Genomic DNA, 21890 nt, shown 5'->3' with positions numbered 1-21890 from the left:
TGGGGCTGGCCCGATTACCATTTACTGGGCTCAGGAGGTTCAGGGGTAATTGACGGCAACTATTCAAACCCTTGGTTGGAGGACTGGGGCGAACTGGGTGCGCTGATCGGCACCAGCAAAGACACTCGTCTTTCGGCTTTGTTAAACACAAAAGCAACACTGATTTCCTCCATATTTAGACATAACTAGGTTTGTTTGTCTTTATTTTCCTCCAACGCAATGTGTGCCTCCCCATATGGAATATGGTCTGTCTCTGCAGTTTTAAAGAACGGTTCAAATCAAGTCTTTTCAGGAGAGACATATACACTGTAAAACGCAGTATATAGTGAAACAGGAACTTCAGTGTCACCACATTCTCGATGATACCAGATTAAAGCACGTTTAACATTCTGCAACACATTCGGCATCCAAGAGTAAGAAAGCATCGTTATCCCAGAGCTCTAAAAACCCGGGGCACCTCGTAGATAATCCGCCAGAGCCGTTTACCACGAGTGGTCAGCAATGACCAAATCATAAAGATTGCAGCGGTGAGTCAGAGACTTGGAATATGTAACGAAACATAGAGATGCATGGACCGCTGAATTAAAAGTGAAAAAGTGAGGAGGCGGCGTGCATAAAGCACACATGATGTGTGCTGAAAAGGTGTTCTTTGAATGCCAACATAACATTTGTTCAATAAATCAGAAACACCCGATGGAAAACAAGCATCAGATCCAATCCAAGGCAAGGTCCCCAGCACAAACCCAGAATGTTGTATTTAGTCATTCAAGAACTAAATGCGTAATTGTAGAGGCTTTAACCAGCTTTTTTTTTTTTTTTTACAGTAGTAACTGTAAAAGCTTCCCCTCACACCTTTGGCCACACCCTTTTTTATACCAAGAGTCATTGGAGCCTTTAAAAAATAATCTGAGTTTAGATTAGAAAAAAAACCCTCAAGAATCCAGCAGGGTGGACTGGAAAGAAGTGAAAGCAGCTCACTGATGTTATATAAGCATGTCAGTCCGTGTTATCTGGTGCTTATAAAGCAGTGGTAGTTTATTGTTATTATCTCCTCCTGCCGCAGTCTGACATTCATGTGGAATAAATATGTTGCCGTGGATTTAAAACCGCATTCAGATGATGCCCGATCTTTACTTCATACCAGCCTGCTGTTCATCCACCATCCGCTCCCATAATCCCCTTCTGCTGCTGCTCCCAGAGGATCACTGTGTGTGTGTGTGTGTGGATCAGAGGTTGGCACATCCTGTCAGTAGAAGGTCAAACGTTTGATCCCTGAACCAGCCAGTCGTGCCACAGTGCCTCAGACCAGGAGTTTCGGGATGAAAATTGCGCAACAGAAAGAAGAAGCAAGCATACAGAAACCAGCCGTGAGCGTGATGAAATCGGTGACTAAATGCACATAAATCCAAATTTTCCCGTCTGACAGCAACATGATGATCATGTGACATAGCTCGAGTTACACGGCATTTATGACTCATAGTGTAGTCACGTTGTTTTCATTTTTAACCCCGAACACCTGATAAGTTACAAGGCTGTGTACACAAGGTGTGGACACACCGATGATAAACCACATTGCACAGCTCCTGCTGCCTGTGAGGAGAGGTGTAGAGGCATCATAGACCCGAAAACCATTGATCATAACTGGATTATTTAAAGAGCTTCTTCTCATATTTGTTAAATTGTTGTTTACTGTTCACACAGTTCCGTGAACAAAAGGCTTTCGAGCTTTAACTGCTTTTGTTATAAAAGTCCTGCCCCCGTACTGCATTTTGACGAACGTGTGCTTTTGGTCAGGAAATGACTTTCTTTAAAAAAAAAAAAAAAGGAAGGAAGAAAGAAAGAAAGAAAGGAATCACGCAAGGCAACAAGCGGGGGATGCCTCCAAATCAATGCAGTTACTTAACTTGCATAAATAAGTTTAAGCTCCGTCTTCTCCGGCTTTCATTCGCAGCTCTGAGGGCAAATGACTGGAGCCTTGTTTGGCACTAAATTAAATGTAAATATTGTACCCAGATTCTTTTTATTGAATCAAGAAGCACTTCTGAGTCAAACTGCAGGACTTCCAAAGATTTACAGCACCCAGCAAATTCACGCTGAACATATCCAGGTGGTGTCGGGAGGCAGAAAGAACCTGGCAACCTCTGATTGTTGCATTTCAAAAGGGAGGATGTGTGTCTGCGTGCGCAGTAATCTGGATCAAACAATGGTAGTGAATGGAGTCATTAGAGTAATCCCCATTGTGTTGGAAGGCAGGGGGACCACACACACACACACACACACACACACACACACACACACACACACACACTGGACTGTCCAGAAAGCTCACGTCAACCATGCACATCCTACCCATCTGAGATCTGAAAACATCAAAGGAGCTTTTGATTTTCTGTGTTTGTGTGTGATGTTTAATTCAGGCCTGCTCTGGTATGCGTGAACCTGAAGAGCTGGACATTCAGGTTACTGCATTTTGTGTAGGAAATACGCCCAGGTACAGCGGTGCGCACCTGCACGGAAACTTTTGCGAACTGGTTTCCAGTTTGGCCGCTGGCCATCAGCTCCATGCTGCCATTTTTGTGGTTTGTAATTGGTCTGATGGACTTCGTGTGTAATTACACAACACATTACCGCAATTAAAAATGATACCAGGGATAATTGTGCCTTTTATGTAACACAAAGGACTTTATGTTTCTGTCACAGTCACACAGCTTCTCTTTAGATGGATCTCTTTAAGAAAACCAGTTCAGTAATGACTTCACTGAAATACTGTGCAGCAGCAGAGGGACACCAGCGTATCGCACAGGGCTAGAAATCATTTAAGTTTATACACACTTATAGTTTTGCATATACAGTGTTAGAGGTGCCGCAGTTCATTGATAAGTGGCTCAATCAGTTAGGCAGTATCCCGTTTGTTTTTTGTAATCGTTTAACTTCAGGCTACTGTGATGACGTTTCAAAAATTTGACTGAACAAAGGTATTCAAGTCTGCTGTCACCTGGGGCTATCTTCACGCTCGGCTGCGTCTGCCAGTAGTTTACAAATAATTTGTGTTAAATTATCAAGATTAAAATGTTCAGGATTATGATTGTTGTGTTGATCGATAGTCAAGTGTTGGACATATTAGCAGTGCAACACAAGTCCAAATACTGTGGTGTAAAAAAGTCAGTCTTAATTCTTTGTGTGACCTGCAGAAAAGTGGAATCAAAGAAGCAGGGATGAGGAGTCATGATCAGACTCCTCATGCCCTTTTTTCCTAGATGCTACATTTCAATCGCAGCTGAAAAGGGTGGATTTTGAATCCGTGTGTGAAAAGTGGCGTGTTAAGGAATAATCGTGGAACAATGACAACAGAGATGCAAGAATGTTGTGTTCTTTAAGGTTTTCGTGACATTTCGTCATTCATTCCTTGATGCGTCTGCAGTCAGTGGGACATGTGTAGAGGTACCAGGGCTGTTTGTTATGGAGATACATGCAGTATGATGTGGAAGGACAGGCAGAGAGGCAGGATGGTTGGAAAATGCCATTCTTTAGATACGCCCACTCGTGCAGCGGGAGCTCATCCCTGCAGATGCACCAGGGAGCACAGACAAGCTGAACAGCTCAAGTCACAGGATCTTTAAAGTTTAACCGGCTCTGCAGAACAGCGCTAAGGTCAGTAGTCCAATTTATGTGCTAGAAGTTGTGTCTGCAGTTCAGTGTGTTCTTGTGCAGTCGTGTTTTTTTATATATATATTGCTAGCCACCTTTTTACTCTGTTCTATTTTATTTCTTTTATTTTTCATACATGAAAACTAATGAACAGATTTGTTTTATGGGTTTGTTGGATTTATGGGATTTCTGCATCAGTGATCTGCATGCTGTCTGGATTTGTCTGATATTTAATTAACAGGATTAGCAAAAACTGGAAATTTCAGCTGGTTTTTCCATCTCTTAACCCGTCCGTGGATGGTTTTCAAAATAGATTTCTTTTAAAGCAAATGACAAAAAGCATTTTTTTAAATTCTGTGATCATTTTTTGTTACATTTTCTGAAATTACATAAAATATGTTGCAGTTTTGTGTTTGGAACTGTGACTGTCATTGATATAAATTCATTTAACCACAGAGACCAGTCAAGAATTTCCCTTGGCAAACACTGAAGTAGCGTTTTATTCTAGTTTGATTTTCATCACAATGGATTTTATTTTGTCACTGATTTATGATTCTAATTATCTGTCCTGATTTTATCCAGCGACCCGTTACTGTACGCAGAATTTTGAAAGTGTTACATCAGTTTTTAAAGGTTTTAAAAGTTTGAGAAGTACTCAGATATTTAAGTAAGTACTCAAAAAAGAAAGTCAAGTCATAATTTAAAGGTATTCTTATAACTCTAAATCAAATGAATCATATAATAAGTGATATTACTTAATAGTCTGCACATTCACTAAAGCTTTCAAAGAGTAAGAAGCGTGTTTGTCTTGAAGCATTTCGCTCCGACTAGAGTCAGTTAGCTCATCTGTTCTGTCATCTTTCAGGAGGAAATACGTTTTACTTTTTTGCTTTCAAACTGCTACTTAAATAAAACATGATTTTTCATCGAAGACGTTACTGCATTTTATCGACTTAATAAACTGCGGTGAAAATACTATGTTTAGACTGAGTTTATGGCTCAGCTGCAGCTGCGTTTGAACTTACAATTTTACGACACACTTGTAATTGTTTTACGTGCATATTGGAGATATTCGTACCAAGTTTGGCATGAGAGCACCCGGGGGCAAGGCGTAGAGAGGGGGCAAAAACCATAATGTGGCATTTACAGTGGTGGTAATTTAATGCAGCTGTGACTCCACGGGTATGCAGGTGGGACATTAACATGGAGACACACTCTGAATATTAACACTAAACACACACACACACTCACAGGAGGTGGTCTGAGGGCCTTTAAGCTGCTTTGTAATGTATAGATGAGTGCTGTTGTCTGGACACGCCCCCCCCTCAATCCCTCTGAGTACTTTATTGTGAGTCTTTGTCTCTCGTCTCTTCCAGCGGCAAACACGGGTGGCAGCGAGCCTTACACATGGAAATGTTACTGTCCTTAGTCTTTGTCTAATGTCTTTGTAATGTAACACACACACAAGTGGCTCCAGCAGCTGAACTGGCTGTCCCGCTTTCTACACAAACATGCAAACACACGCGCACACACTGCTTAGTGAGAAAGCTTGAGACTGTGGGAAAGAGGACGAGCGGGGCGATCTCTGGCTCACTCGTCCCCCGAGGAAGGCGCACACAAACTCACAAAAATGCGCACTACATGTGAACAAACATGCGAACATGGAATCCATGCACTTTGAACTTTTCACATTTTGACCCTGGAGATTTTTTTAGCATCAAATTTTTCTCACGACTTGAATTCTTTCTTTTTTTTTAACCCCCCACAATCTGTGGAAACAACTGCAACAACAGAATCCCCTGATCTCACCTGAGGCCTTGAGTGGCAAGCGTGCAGAAACCCAACGCACCTACGTGATTTGTTTGTGCTGAAAAGGCGAATAAAGCAAATGTTCTGATTCCATTTCTATTTTTATCACGAGGCGTTAAAGCAGCGCTCACGTTCAGGTACCACGAGCTGTGCTGAAATATGTTTTCAGCTGCTACTTTCTAAATGAAAATGTTGGCCCCAGAGGGGATATTGGCACTGTGATTCAGCGTGTTGCAGTTTACATTACAAGTGTTGCGTGAACTTTGCACATGTGCAAACTTTTATCTGCAATTTTTCATGAATTGAAAATCCAAATTGAATCTATAGAAACAAAGATGTTTTCAATAAAACTGCTTTCTGTGTTCTCGGGTAATGTCTCATAATCCACAGGGCAGGGGTTCATGTTTCCATAGACTCATTAAAGGCGTTTAGAAGGAAAGATATGTTGGACCCAGTAACTGCCTGTCATCCCATTCATCTGCTTTATATTCATATGTTGGCAAAGCATGAGCTCACCCTTAAACAAACTGTTTTCAGGAACAGCACCTTGTGTATTTACATGAAACCTCATGTAAATACACAAGGAAATGAAAATACTTCATTGCATTGACAGTAAAGGAAGCTCATTTATCAGCGATCGCTGCCGTCACGTCTGTGTGCGTATGTATCACACTGATTAGAACCAGCCTTTGGTTTTGTGGAGCCACTCTCATGTGTTCAGAGCTGCATTAGCAGACTGAACACCAGCCAGCCACCCGAGTCGTTTTTGCTCCGTTTCCACAGTGACGTGTGAAATATCACAGGGTCAAAGGTCAGGGGTCAATAGTTTGGGGTATTTGGCAGCTCTGAAGAAAATATGTGAGAAAAGAAACACATGGGCATCATTTACACTGTAACAGACACACTAACACTCACAGCCCGACATGCACGCACACGTTCGCAGTGGTGCAGGGGTAATTCGGTGCCAGCGTGTCACAGTGGGGAGGGCGAGGGCGAACGCTCAGATCAGTGTCCGGTTTTTGTTGCCGTTCTCTGTTTTGTTTGAAACGAGTGGGAGATGGATAATTAGGGCCCATCGTGCAAGTGTGAGACGTCCCAAATCCCAGGTTGACCTTTACGTAACGTTGTTACAGAATAACAGGAGCTAATATAAAAGGCTAATTTGCAGCCTTCTGGGTCTGCTGCCACTTTGAAATTTATTTTTGATTTTAAATTTAAAAAAAAAAATTTGTGCAGGAGACTCAGTCCACACCACAAGGCCATTAAACAAACCGACAACAGAAATCATCGGTCCATAAAGTCATCCGTGATTACATTCCTGCTCATTTTCACTTAAAATCCTGCTCAGCTGCTTGAGTCGAACCATATGAGAATACTCTTAGTTTTACTAGACAATCGTTTGTCTTTTATTTAATGGGGGAAAAAATGCTTTGAAGTTTAAGGCAGATAACTACAGTCTCACTTAACAGGCTGATGTCTGGCGTGGATGTAGCCTGATATCACCACAGTGCTCTGCAGGGTAACACTTTCTTTCTGGGTTCGTGTGAACAGATGAGGCGTTCTGATGTGTGAAGGGGCACGTGCTATTAAAATAATATTGTTCTGGTTTTATGTTGGATTTGTGAACAGAGAAAATTCACTCCTCCCCTCTCTTTCAGACACACAAGCAGACTCCATCCTGTAGGACAAAATAAACTGCGTGCATCTGAGTTGCGGGGTTCCTGCTTCCCATTCAGCATGCTGGTCCATGTTGGATCTATGTGTGTGTGTGTGTGTGTGCGAGGGAGATAGTCTCTCCAAATCAAGTACGTGAGGAGGAAAAGTAAAAAAAAAAAGCACTTTTCAGATTAACCTCTGCGACCCGCAGCTGAGAAACTCCTACAGCAGGAAATACAGAGTGGAGTGTCTGTCTGAGATTTACTGCCAAGAAAAGATAATGTGTAGAGACAGAAGAAAGAGGAGGAGAGGTGGAGTGAATGAGGGGAGAAGAAAAGAGAAGAGTTTATATCAAGAAGAGTCTGGCTCAGATGTAGCGTTATGAACACCAGGCCATCAGGAATGAAGTCGGTTTGAGTAAACACATTCAGACTTGACGGCAGAGTCGACTCTTATGAGTTCTGTAGAAAAAAGGATTTCTTCTGAGAGTCTGCAAGGTCAAGTGAAGTCTGAAATGTACTTAAACTTAAAACTAATAAACTCTTAGTTGGAGGCTTGTGTGTCTTGTGTAGTTATAAAACGGTTACCTGAAGCATTCAATCATTGATGACTTGCTGAACCTGTTGTACCACATTTGTATTATGCTGGAAAACAAGTACTATGCCCAACAAGTAGTGTGTGATGAAGGCAATGGCAAATGTTTTTCTTTATGTCTTGAATTGCTTGCACAGGAACAAGATCTGCTCTTGCTTGAAATTCTGTTTGACATTTAAAAAGCTTAAATTTGAGTTTATTATCCCTGCAAACAGCCTTCAATGCTATAGGCTACTCAGAATGTTGGACTTTAGGTTGGATTGCAAACTAAACATGTTTTGAGACGCACGAAAGACATGAAAATGATCCGATTTTCTACGAGTGCGGTCCTCCCCACGTGTTATCTTACTTTTTTATTCTAATCATGTGGCCCATTACCACCTGCTGCCTCTTGTCAGTATTTTTGGTCGCCTGCAGCAGCGTTCAGTTTGTCTTCCTGCCAGAGCAGTCGACTGGTAGCAGGAGGAAGTCATCACTCTACCCTGCTCGGCTGCTCTCCCCACACCGTCTCAGCCGATGAGTTCAGACTCGAAAACTTTCCGCATTCGGGTCTGGCGAGTAACCATTGAGGATATGTTTAGACGCTGAAGGAGATGAATTTAGCCATCTTTTCTTGAGTGGCCCTGAAATAAATCTGAGCAGCAGCTCTGCAGATCCTCAGTTATCAGTCTTGTTTGGTGCCGTCTGAAGCAGAACATGAGTCTTACTAATGTGTTTTCTGTCTCTGTCTGTTTCAGAGCGGTGTTTTCTGGCAGAGACATGGCAGCGCCGAGGTGTGAAGCTTTGTTCTTTTTAGCTGCCTTCCTGCTGGTGTCTTGCAGCGCCTCGCCCAGTGACATCCTCTATCAGGTTTTTGAGGAACGACCGCCCAACACGATGATTGGCAGCCTGGCGACAGACCAGGGCCTGCCCAATGCCGGTCATCTCTATAAGCTGGAGGTGGGTGCGCCGTACCTGAGGGTCGACGGCTCGACCGGTGACATCTACACCACCGAGATCCCCATCGATCGTGAGACGCTGAGAGACTGCCGCAACCTGTTCGAGGGCGACAAATGCTACCTGGAGTTTGAGGTGTCGATCACTGACATGGTGAAGGGTATCGGCAATGGGCCGCGGCTCATTGAAGGTCGCATCGAGGTCCTGGACATAAATGACAACACTCCACAGTTCTCCTCGCCTATCCTGACTCTGTCCATTCCCGAGAACACGCACATCGGCGCCCTCTTCTCCATCCCCATGGCCACTGACAGAGACTCGGGGAGCAACGGCGTGGCAGATTACTCTCTGAGCAGTAGCACCGGATTAGGCGCTGACCAGCTCTTCAGCCTGCAGGTCGCCGTGGACGCGGAGGAGAAGCTGCCGCAGCTGGTCGTGATGGGCAACTTAGATCGTGAGATAAAGGACTCGTATGACCTGAACATTAGGGTACAGGATGGCGGGAAGCCTTCGAGGGCCAGCAGCGCTCTGCTGAGAGTTACGGTGACCGACCAGAACGACTGCACTCCGAAGTTTGAGAAAAGTCACTACGAAGCTGACCTACCAGAAAACAGTCCACCGGGACACTCTGTACTGCAGGTCAGCACACACATCAGTGTCGTACAATTCATTTTATCTGAATCTGTAGAGCCGTTAGCTCTGATTTATTATCGATAGCTAATCAGTCATTTATCCTCTGATTAATGTTTTTCAGTGTAAAATGTAACTTTAAACACTTACATTTTGCATTTAAAGGTTTCAACATGTTTACCTCTTCACACCCAACAGATCGTCGGCTTTCAGTTGTGTTGCGTGGGCAGGTTTTCAGAAACTAGAACTTCCTTAATGAAGTCACTTGTTTGTTTTGGCAGTAAAGCTTTGCTGTTAAAACCTTTTCCATTTTGAAAAATTCAATATGAAGTGGAAGTTGAGGACAGTTCTTATTTACTCAAAATTGTCCCCTATGTGTGATTTAGGGATACAAGTCTCAACCATATGAGATCCAGCCTTATGGGAGCTTTTTCAGTCTATTAATCTAAAATATCACAAGTAAATGATTATTATTGTGTTATTTTAAAAGTAGCAAAGTTAGTTCTCTCCAGGCAAAACTGCGTGTGAGCGCTGCTGCTGCTGCTGTTCAGGAGTCAATCCAGAGTTTTTCTTGTCCGCCGAACATTGCAGTGGAACCTTTGGCCTTGTTGGCGATAACACTGCAGGACAACACGGAGCAGCGACTGCACGTAATATGCTGCTCAATTATCCGTACAGACAGATGGTGCAGCGGAGGTGAAGCGGGGCGTGGGATCGCTGTGTGTAGTCACATATTAACCACTGATTCAACTTCACCTTTGAGCCCTCGGCTGGAGCGGCGGTACGTGATGTTGCCGTCAGCGAGCAGAGCAGGAAGGCCCGGTTTGGCTCGGTGACTCCGCAACATCCCAACAAACCCACTTCACCATGTCATCCTCCACTTTTCGTGCCCCTTCTCTCAGACTGCAGTGCGGCCAGCCAGCCAGCCTTCCAGCTTGCTGTGCATGACTTAATCTGAGTCAGTCATGAGATTATCCACGGGGCTTATTGGTATTATTGCTCTGGATGTGGCTCATTGCATTTCAGAGAGCCACAGAATTCATTTCACTTAACGTGCGTTTGAGGAGCGATGCTTTAGAGGCAGCAGGACATCGCCGACTGACGACCCTGACCTTCTTAAATCAGCCAATGGCAACACAGACATGTATATCCCTTTCTTTTGACTTGTTTTTTAAAGGAACACACTGCTGCTTTGTGATTATTGTTAGCCTCTTCTAAAGCTGTTTCAGTATCGAGTCACCTTATTTTAGACCTTCAGGCAGCCAGATTGTTATCTCAAAAAAAGTAACATCAGTGGGTCTAACTTTGTTGTCTAAAAATGGGCAAATTTAAGTTTAAATCGCTAGATTTTTGGAAAAAAAATATATATTCTGGATAAAAATAATGCATAAAAAAGATTTGATTGATATTCCCTTGTAATGTAACCTAAAGTAAATTCCTTTGAACAATTCTTCTGTTCTTATATATTTAATGTGTGGAAAAGCCCAGTTACAGAGCCTGTGTGGGTGTGGTTTTTGATCCGATTTTTTTTTCTTTACATTCAAATGTTGCTCTTGTGCCTGATAGGTGCACTTAGGTACATGATATCCCCACCTTGCCAAGTTGAATTCACTGATCCTTTCTGCACCACTGCATTTAAAGTAGGGGTGGGTTTTTATAATCGATTCATCGATTAAAATCGATTCTGGCTTGGATAACGTAAAATCGATTCATTAAAATCCTGAATCGATTTTTTAATATAAATTTATTTTGTCCGAAATGCCAGAATCTCTGGTGACATCTCACAAAATTTCAAGAACCACCAAACAGTAAATGAGAGCAGGTACAGGGATTCTGCACATAGACTTAAACACACAGCGCGACCCGCGGATCAGAATCAGTTAGATGTCGCCTTTCTCACAGTCGGGGCTGAAAGCCGACAGCTCGCTGATCCGGGTCCGCGCTTTGTGTTCACGCCCTTTATGCGCTGATTCTAAAGCTGTTAGTTTGATCTCTCTCCAAACAATATTGACCGAACCAGCAGCAAAAGAAGATCCAAACGCTTCACATAAACATCGTCATGAATTCACTCTTTTACTGTTTTGCTTCCATTGCGATGCGCAGCTCTCTCTCTCTCCCTCTCTCCCTCCCCCTCTCCCCCCCCTCTCTCTCGAACAGTTTCGCTTTCTTCATTATTCGCTTGCTTGTTACACAAGTCTACTGTTGCTTACAGCGCTGTCGGCCGCTGTTTTTTCCCCTTTTACATTCTTCCGAAAAGAAAACCTAATTTCTGCTGTTCAATACTGAACAAATTGAAACTTTTTAAAATTATTCAAAATGCAAAATGCTTAGCCATGTCTCTAATAAAACCGCTGTAACGTCAGAGGTAATGTTGATTAATTAATGGTTTTCTTTCGTTTTTGATGTACTGCAGAATATTTTTATAAAATCCCAGGCCAGGAAAATCACCTACATGTTTTTCTGTGTTTTATCTTCAGCTACTTTGACACAAAGGCATCTGCTGTGATGCTCACACCTTGGATAAAGTCTTGAGAGTGTCAGCTTCCTTTTTATAGATACAAAAATATGTAAATGTCCTGATCTGAATTATATCTCTGACTGTCAAAATTTCCCAGATTTAAATCGAATCGAATCGAATTAAATCGAATCGTGGATCGAATCGATTCGGGACCTTGTGAATCGGAATTGAATCGATTCTAGAAATCAGTGACGATACCCAGCCCTAATTTAAAGCTTTTGAACTTAGCTCCGCCTACCTGAAACCCTTCAGAAATGGAAGCTAACCAGAAGGACATCAACCAGAGCAGCTCGAAATTTGGCATCTTTTCTTTTAAATGTAGCTCTAATCAACCATATCAACAAGCTGAGTCAGAACAATTAACAGTTTTTAGAGCCTTTAATCAAGTAATTAGCAGAAGACAGATCCTTGAAATTTAGCGCTTATTAAAGACCAAGGAATATTGACAGGGGTCCCTAATGCGTAGTCACTAAAATCCTAAAGATGATTTAAAAAACAATATGATGTTGACGAGCTGATTAATTAGTTCAAAAAGCAGCCTCAAATGGTTTGAAGAGTCCACACTGAACTGCCACGTCATTATAATGTAATTTAGTCAACAATAAACTAGACAGGATATAAACTGTGATAGATTATTTCTCTGCGTTAAGTGTCTGCAAGCTCATTTCCTCGGGAATAAATTCTCTAATAGTTTCGTGGAGGGGGAGAAACCAGGCTGATTTGGAGAATGTTGGAATAAATTAAAGGTTTACTGTTGTAAATCACCTGAAACATTCAGAAACTCTGGTTCACTCAGTCAGGAAACCAGACACTCTTGCAGGTTAATTGTTAACTGGTAGATAAAGAGTGTTTATAGTTTCTGTATGCCTGGACAAAGTGGCCTTGGAGCGCAGCCAGTGCAGCTCTGTCCCCATCACAGTGGCACCGGGCTCCAGCAGCAACACTGTTCAATACACAATTCTCAGAAGCTGTCAATAATTCACCGCTGTTTGGTGATGTCTGCTGCTTAAGGCCAGAGCAAAGGAAAGGAAATCAATGGGCAGGAGAAATTATAATTTCACTTTCATGCTTTCTTTAACCTTAACCTCTCTGACTTGGATCAGCAGCTTCTATGGTCACATCATGGTGCTGGTGGTGGTCCGTCACAGTTTGTGAGTTTCTTGAGCAGACGATAAACAACATATTTATTATGTGGCAGTATGAACTGGAGTCTGTGTGAAAAACAAGAGTCTTCAGAGATTCTGCTAGCAGTAGCCTTTTAAACCCTGATTTCCTCCTAAAAACTGATTTAAATGGTTTTGGATATGGTATAATCTGTATCTTCATTGAACTTATATCATGTTTACATTATATTAGATTTTGATTACTAATGTAGCTGGTGTTTTTAGGGGCTTTAAAGGGTGTTTCTTATTTGGATAAATACGAAGCTACGACCAGAAGCAATCCCTTATGTTTGATTGGTTCTTTAAAAAGTAGCCCTAATAATCTTATCCCATTGGCAGATTCCTTTTTTGTATTTTAGTAAATCATAATATTTTGGACTTAAATTTCAGGGAAATATATTACTGAGTGCAAGCTTGGCTAAGAACCAGCCCAGCTTTAAAGGTATAATGGCCTTAAAAAAAGAAGAATAAAAAAAACCAAACATAATTACATTACTCTGTCCTGGGTGAAGGCTGTACAAACACTGGATCAGCAGCACCTGGGACATTTAAATCAGCTGTTCAAGAACTGCTTAATTTGAAACAACCTACATTTCTGACCGGCAGCCATGGCATTCAATGACTGCAATTAAAACGGTTTAGATCCGTAGATAGGACAGGTGTGTTAACGAGTATTTCCTAAGTGATATTTTGCTGACTTCTCATATCTCCTAATTGACTAACTGCCCCCATTCACTTTAGGTTTGGACTTATGAAGTCAGCTTGTGGTTCATTCTGTTCTGTCCTATTCAGTCTCCTAATGGGCCCTGAGGAGCTGGGGCTTTTCTGATAATGAGAGGAACATTAACATTCACTCGTCTGCCCATTAGATGCCAATGACCCGCTGCACGGCCGTTAGATGTTGTTGTGTAGGGTTGTGCAATCAGCTTTGATCGGGTATTATCTTTCGCAGCATACAAACTCCTCCCCCTGAGGAAAACATAAAGGGCCTTGTACTGTTGCATTAGTAATGGTCATGACTCTTCATTAGCCAAAGAAGCTAAATAATCATTAAAATTTAACAGAGACTGTAATGGAATCATGACGCGTATTTCACTGACGTCACATGAAAAAGAGCGTGGCGAATCATTCTTTTAGTCTGAGATTACTTCAGACTTTTAGTCTAAAGTTGAATGTCTTAAATATAGAATATTTATTGCTTGTCATGAAAACTGCAAACCTGCCAAAAGATCAATGTTTTGATGATATTTTGATTTTCCAGTGTACCAAATGCAATTCTGAACAGGCAAATGATCTGATTCTTAATGTTGTTTTGGACAGTGTTTGGCTAAACGATTGAATCTGTTTCTTTGTTTCTTTCTGTCCGTCTGTCTGTCTTTTGTTTTTTTCCAACTCTTGTAGGTCAAAGCCAACGACGCAGACACTGGCCTCAATGGAGAGATAGACTACAGCCTCCATCAAGCATCAGAATCTGTCCAAAGGCTTCTGCGCATTGACCGCGCAACAGGCATCGTCTACGTCAAAGGTCTTGTGGACAGAGAAGAAGAAAACTTTCTCAAGTTCTTTGTGGTGGCAAGAGATCGTGGACCCAATTCCAAGAGTTCCAAGGTCCTTGTGACCGTACACGTCAAGGACCAAAATGACAATGCACCAGCCATTGAGATCCGTGGTATTGGCTTGGTAACACATCATGATGGTGTGGCCAACATTTCTGAGGACATGCCTATTGGTACACCAGTGGCACTGGTCCAGGTGTCAGACCGTGATGAGGGGGAAAATGCTGTGGTGACATGTGTTGTTGCTGGTGATGTTCCATTTCAGCTTCGTCCTGCAAGTGAGTCAGCCAACGATCGGAAGAGAAAATACTTCCTGCAGACAACAACCCTGCTGGATTATGAGCGTATTAAGGATTACAGGATTGAAATAGTCGCTGTGGATTCTGGAAACCCAGCTCTGTCCAGCACTAACGCTCTCAAAGTCCAGGTTACAGATATTAATGATAATGCACCAAACTTTTCTCCTTCAACTGTTGAGGTAGACTTTGCAGAAGGCAACCAGCCAGGAGACAAAGTTCTAGACATTGTGGCGACAGATGCAGACAGCGGCACAAACGCAGAGTTGTTCTATACCATCACTGATTCAACAGCCAAAAGGCTCTTTAAAATTAATTCCAGCACTGGAGAAGTTCGTGTGAATCACTCATTGGATCGGGAAGAAAAAGAGCGTTATGAATTCCGTGTAACTGCAGCAGACAAGGGTGTGCCTAGTAAAACCGGCACTGCCACGGTGGTGGTAAATGTTCTAGATTGCAATGACAATGACCCAAAGTTTACACTGAATGGCTATAGCTTCTCTGTCATAGAGAACATGCCTCCACTCAATCCTGTTGGTGTAGTGACAGTCAATGATGCAGATAAGGATGAGAATTCCCAAGTCAGGCTGTTTGTGGAACAGGACAATGGCATGTTTGTCATCCAGAATGGCACAGGAACCATCCTGTCAAGCATCTCCTTCGACCGTGAAAAGAAGAGCACCTACACATTTCAACTAAAGGCTGTGGATGGTGGTAACCCGCCTCGATCCTCCTATGTGGGTGTGACCATCAATGTGTTGGATGAAAATGATAATGCCCCATATGTTACCAGGCCGTCTAACTCGTCCTTTGTACACCTACCGGTTGGGACCCGACCAAACACACACGTGGAGGTGGTAAAAGCTGAGGACATTGATGCTGGACTCAATGCTGAGCTAGAGTATACCATCATAGGTGGAAATCCATATGATCTGTTCCAAATATCTACCAATGATGGGGAAATCACAGCAGCACAAGAATTAACCCCGAAGTACAATGGGCTACATCGGCTGGTAGTGAAGGTTGTTGATAAGGGAAAACCTCCTCGTAACACCATTGCACTAGTTCATGTTTTTGTAAATGAAACAAAATCAAATGTCTCCCTCATTGAAGCGCTGGTTGGACACAGCCTCTACACCCCTTTGGACAGGGACATTGCCGGAGATCCCAACTATGCCTATTCTCAGCAAAGCAATATTCTGTACGGCAGTCTTGCCGGTTTTGCTGTTGTCATTTTAGTTATAGTTGCCGTGGTCCTCATCAGACGCTGGGTACAGAAGGATACCAAGAGTGGTTACCAGGCTGGCAAGAAGGAGAGTAAGGACCTGTATGCCCCAAAGCAGGGCCCTAAAAATGGCAAAGGGAAAAAGAGCAAAAAGGGGAAGGCTCCAAAACCAGCTAAGACAGGAGAAGATGATGAGGACGCCAGTCTACAAAAAGGCCTCAAATTCAACTTAATCAATGAGAATGTCAATGACAGTCCCAGAATCCACCTGCCCCTTAACTATCCACCAGGGAGCCCTGATCTGGGGCGCCACTACCGCTCCAACTCCCCGCTACCATCCATCCAGCTGCAGCCACAGTCACCGTCTGCCTCCAAGAAGCACCAGGCTGTTCAGGACCTCCCTGCCACCAACACCTTCGTGGGGACGGGCGACAACAACTCTACTGGCTCCGACCAATATTCGGATTACAGCTACAAGGCCAACCCACCCAAATACAGCAACAAACAGGTAGGAGACTACGCAAACACAGCAATGTACCACAGGGAGATCTATTGGACCAACCGGGTGTGGTAGTCACGCTGGGACTTATTTGGCAAAGCCAATGTTATTCCACCAAAGCTGCACTGATTTCCCTGCACATCACCCACCTCCTCACAGTTGTGATTCCTTTTATTTTAAGTTTGGTTCTGTTCACCATTTGTCTTCTGTTCTGCTCAGTTTTGGGTATTCACTTCAACATGGACACCACAAAGCCACAGAATGAAGGATTGCAGGGCTAGACCAAATATGGGCTTACCAATTTGTCAGTTCCTTACAGTAACCTCCCTCCTAAAATGGACTCTGTTGATCTAAAACACATTTATGGAGGATTTTTATGTTTGAGGTAATGGGTTTTGGGGTTTTTTTGGATGATGTTTTCAAAGCCTTGCATTCAAATGTTTAATCTGCAGAATTTAATTAAAAGTTCCTGTTATATGTGATATTTCAAAGAATTACTTATGATGTTATGTAAACCCAAGTTTGATAGCATACGTTTGATTGAGCCCCCTGTTCAACTTGGAAATCCCATATGGGTCTGTCCTTAGCATCTGTGTTTTTCATTTGTTTGTGTTTCATTTTACCTTTTTTTATGGTGGATTAAATGAAGGACATTATGAGTTTTCCCCATTTTATTATTCGCAAATGTTCTTGGAGTTCTTTGAGCACCCATTGAAAGGTTCATGCTGACATCCTCATTATGTCTGAATGTGTTATTCTTTTCTTTTTTGTCTGGAGAGCTGACTTGAGGCTTAAAGCTGCTCTTTATGGCCGGATCAGCTTGTTGAAGTGTGACAAAGAGTGACTGTGAATTCCTGAGTTAGTTTTCGTTCTTTTTTTTTAACCAATTTTTATTGTTTCTTAGCTTTCTTTTGCCAGAAAGTAGACTGACTGAGCAGCACTTTAGTGTTTCCATCCAGTTCAGACCAATTTAAGGTAATTTCAGCTCAGTCAGGGAGCCGAGCAGCAAAGAAGAAAGAAAGGAAGAAAGGCAATAAGAAGGCTAAGGGAGTGGGGTTATAAAGAGCCTCTACGCTATGAAGGAAAAGGTACACTACAACTAAATACGACCGTTTCCGAGCCACAACGCTTCCTGTCAGGTCAGCTGAAAGACGACTTTTAATTTAGCTGTGTTCCCAATCACAGGGGCTCAAAAGGCAATTGTTTGCACAGATTAATGGCAGGTAATTTTCCAGGCACCCGCTTTTGCCTTCTTTTACCCAGAGTGCCTTGCTTTATTCTATTTAATGTACAAAAAGGGGAGTTGGGAGGGGGTCTGTGAGACGGGGGCCATTAACTGTATGATTGTGATGAGCGTTCACGCCACATCGGCTGTTTTGTGGCTTCATGTTGATGGACCTGCAGCTGTGAAAAGTGAAAATGTCACATGCGCTGAAAAAACCAGACAATCAGATTAAGGTGTTGTAGTGATGTTCAGACTGTACATACATGTGAATGTGAAACATTTTGTTTTGTTTCTGCTTTTTCATCTGCTGTTTATTTTGCAACATTACAGTGTGTCTCGTGTGAGCTTAACAAGGCCATTTCATTGTTCTACTGGCTTCTTAAAGACTTGTGTTGACTGTTTGAAAAGATGTACCAAAGACTCACACACACCTGCATTTTCACTGTCATCGCGATCGCGATCATCAGTTTATATATATATATATATATATATATATATATATATATATATATATATATATATATATATATGAACACGCGAAGCAGAGAAACTGTTTCTTTGGTCAGTCTCGCAGAGTCCCTGCTGCTGTTGGCAGCTTGCTAGCGCTCCTGCTGGTTTAACATTTAGCCTGTTGACATGCAGGCATCATACTAGAATTTAAAGCCACATCTAGTCTGTGCACACCTGCTCAGTCGTGTACTCTCATGTACTTTTCTATGGGGACATAATTGTACAGTGTTTTGTTTTCTTTTTAACACTTTAAAGCAGAATTTATTTCAATAAACTTGTTTCTTAAATGTTTAAGTGGCGCTTTCTGTGCATTCACTGGGTTCTTGAATTGGGAATATTGGGAATGCTGCAAGGAGAGGTACAGTATTGTATTTTCATTTTCATTTCTAATATATGGAGAGAAAATGTATTTGGCCCAAGATGTTCTGAGTATGGTTTCTGCATGTTCTCAACACCTTTCATTAATAATGTCAAGACAAACAATTAGGTTTAGCAGAAAACACAGATTTTAGAGCTGGATGACAGAATGGTAACATATCTTTTCCCTTTTTAGATATTTTTTTTAATTCTTTATCTGACCATTTTCTCAATTATTTGGTTTTATGCTCATAATACTGATGTTTTAACAACTACGTTCAGACCTCACAGTTACAGGGAGCACAAGGTGATGTAAAAAAGTCCTCAAATACATTATCTACTAAATTATAGGGTAAGAGAAGGAAACCCATCAGATTACATCTGAGGATAATTAGCAAGCTTTTTCCTTGACATTTTAAAGTTTTTGCTCCGTTAAAGCTGAATAACATAAGATAAAACTGACTGTTAGTTAGAAAAGTGGCTAATTCTGTCAATCCACTACTTTTATTAAATAGATCAGAGATAGATGGATTATCATGTTTGTTTTTTTCCCACTACATTAATGATGTATCCAGATGACTGTTTTAGAGCCACATATCCGGTTTATGCAGCTCTGGGCTCATAGGGCAGAATCATCAGAGTCATGGTGTTAGCACTAGCATCACATCTAGGAAACAGCACAATATAATAATAGCTGTCAAATTGTGCCAAGTATAATCATCGGGTCATAATGCAGTACTTTCCCAAGTAAATATTTAGTGATAAAGACATATTACAACATTGTTATCTTCAGCTACACTTGTTAGCATGCTAACATGCAAACCAAAGGCTAACTGTGCTACTGTTAGCACTCTATCAGACGTTCTATAACAATGACAATTTGTGTAGTACTCAGAAATAAGTGTAGATTAAACGTAATACTGAGACACTAAAAGGAAGCCAAAAACAAACTGAAAACATACATTGCATGCTTAAATTCTTTACAGATGGTTAACAAGCAAATAATCATTTTTGTGTTTGGTGGAAATGAGCATTTCTATAAGCAAACACTCAACTAAGAACCACTCGCTGAAAATAGCATTCTTGTTAGCATTTCCGATGGAGGTCTATTACATGAGCTTTACAGTTTGAACAGTGCTTGAAATTTACTTTTGCCCTTTGTTCCAAATATGTTTTCTCTCCATAACAGCTGACTGGAACACATCAGCTATTCTCTCAGTCACTTTAAATTTACAGCTGCCTACCTGGTGGCGTGTTGCCTACATGCCCACACACCCAACACTCTTTCAGACTTTGAACCTACAGCAAACAGCACAGAAAGAACTGAGATCAAAACAACTCTGAGCAGGTGCTGAACCCGCTGGGGTCAAAGGTCAAATATCAATCAAGAACAGCTATTGGCAAAGAGGAGCGAAGAGGCCGAAAGTTAACAGCTCTCCCCGACTCCTCCCTGTGTCTGGTCTCTACATTAACAGTCCGGCGGCATCCTTCCTGCTTTTACGCTGACCAGCTCAGCCGTTTCTATGGCAACACAACGACCTCTGCCTGTGTGTGTGTGTGTGTGCTGACTCATAGTACTGACCAACCTCCCTCTCCGTCCATCCAACCCAACACAATCCTTCCTTCTTTGGAAAGCTCTGCCCTTTGAATGAGGAGATGTGTGTTTGTATAAGCTCTGAGCTAAATGACTTCTGGATTACATATTACCATCTGTACAGCTGAAGCGTTCCAGTTTTAGTTTGATACTAAAGTTGTGTTGAATACATATATTTATCAAATACCAGATGATTAAGCTACTTTTTATTTTATTAGAAGTTTATAATCCAGAATCAATAGTAACAGTGCTGAATAGATATGCCCAGAATGAATTCAGGACAAAAAAAAAAAAAAAATTCAAGCCAGGACATATTTGAAACATTGGATAAGAAACTATAAACATCTTCATAGAGGTGTGCAAATGTCTGCTGTCAGGTCTCGCTCTGTGTGTGTTGTTGTTGTAGTGCTGTTGCGTATCTCTGTACCAGCAGCCCAAGTGTCATATCATGGCGCCTATCAGCTGTTTAAAGGAGAACAAGAACTGTTTTCACAACCAGCACTTCGTTCATATCTGCACTTTCACTCTGTTGTTTGAGTTTGATTCATGATCTGAGCGTTATGCTCTACAGGCTTACAGGCTGTGCAGAAAGCTCCTATGGCACATTTAGTGTGTCTTAAATCCAAAGACTACTTCGTGCTTCATTTGAAGTGCTTGTGGGAACATTCTGCAGCTTTTTTTTTAATAGTCTCAAATAGGCAAAGCAACAATTCCACTCATTAAAAGCTGCAGCTGTTTTTGGAGGGTCGGCTTTTGTGAGAAAAGACGCAGGAGTCAAGACATCGGAAGAGAACCATGTTGCTCTTGGTTTCAAATGTCCAAACCTGGCTTGTTGCGAGAGAGGCAAGACACAACAGGCTAATTGTTCGGAGAACCTCTCCAGGAGAGTTGAGTGGAGTTTCGAGATACGCAGAGAGAGCTTCCCAAAATTGCCGGTTGGAACAGGGTGGTGGTAGGTGTTGTGCAGAAAGTTGTAATTGTCCAGAAAAATATGAGCGAGTACTAGACTATCCTCATTAAAGCATTGTTTGTGCATCTTAAATCAGGTACTACCGACGATCAGTCTGCTGGAGTGGCTCCAAATCTTGGTTTATCTGGGTATCAGTCTTGACACTGATACCCAGACCCTGACAACCAGCTCTTCTTGGTTGGAGCTCTAGGTCTTCCAAGAAACACATTTCTATAAGGAACTCCTTCTAAGCATGTCGTCATGCCTGAAAACAACTCAGCTAGCAGGCATCCAGGAGGCCGATGCTTTTCTGTGGGCCCGCTGTAGTCATTAGGAACATGGCATGAAAATAATACTGTTGTTTCAGATTTTTGTCTCATATTTTCTTCTAATTTTGAAAACATATTTGGTATTCATACCTCCACAGGGTGGGCAAAGGTAGAGAAGGGAAAAAAATATATTTTTACTTTTTTTTTTTTTTTTATCATATCAGAGATAAACTTACATCAGCCACCAAGTTAAAAAGCCCTGGAAATGCTGGAAATGAAATGAAATTTTCTCCTTGAGTTATTGGGGTGAAAAGAAAAATATTAATCTCTTTCACCCACAATAGCAATCAGACCATCAGACCCATTCATTCAGTGTTTCAGCTTGTCAGCTTAACAGATGAAATCCATGAAAATGACACACCCGAAACCACACGATGAACCAAAATCTGGTTTCCA

At 42.0% G+C, this 21890-nt stretch overlaps 1 protein-coding gene across 4 annotated transcripts in view; it reads left to right on the top strand.

The window, feature by feature from the left end:
* The window catches only part of LOC147337394 (protocadherin-1-like), a 231765-nt gene that overhangs the window by 6011 nt on the left and 203864 nt on the right, over positions 1-21890 (top strand). For all 4 annotated transcript variants that reach the window (XR_015130823.1, XM_086304704.1, XM_086304701.1 and 1 more), the window contains 2 exons: positions 8445-9282; positions 14356-16539. Coding sequence is in view for 3 of the 4 variants with exons in the window: in XM_086304704.1 (XP_086160830.1) it covers positions 8467-9282; positions 14356-16539 (3000 nt within the window). In the remaining variant the exon portion in view is untranslated. The remainder of the gene's footprint in view (positions 1-8444; positions 9283-14355; positions 16540-21890) is intronic.

The sequence above is a fragment of the Aulonocara sp. 'chitande type north' Nkhata Bay genome, linkage group LG2, assembly GCF_057382095.1.
Source record: "Aulonocara sp. 'chitande type north' Nkhata Bay isolate Kocher_YH1m ecotype deep benthic linkage group LG2, A_spYH_male_GT1.1, whole genome shotgun sequence".
Classification (NCBI taxonomy): domain Eukaryota; kingdom Metazoa; phylum Chordata; class Actinopteri; order Cichliformes; family Cichlidae; genus Aulonocara; species Aulonocara sp. 'chitande type north' Nkhata Bay.
Note: the sequence above shows the minus strand (reverse complement) of the source record. Positions and strands in the feature narration are given on the sequence as shown.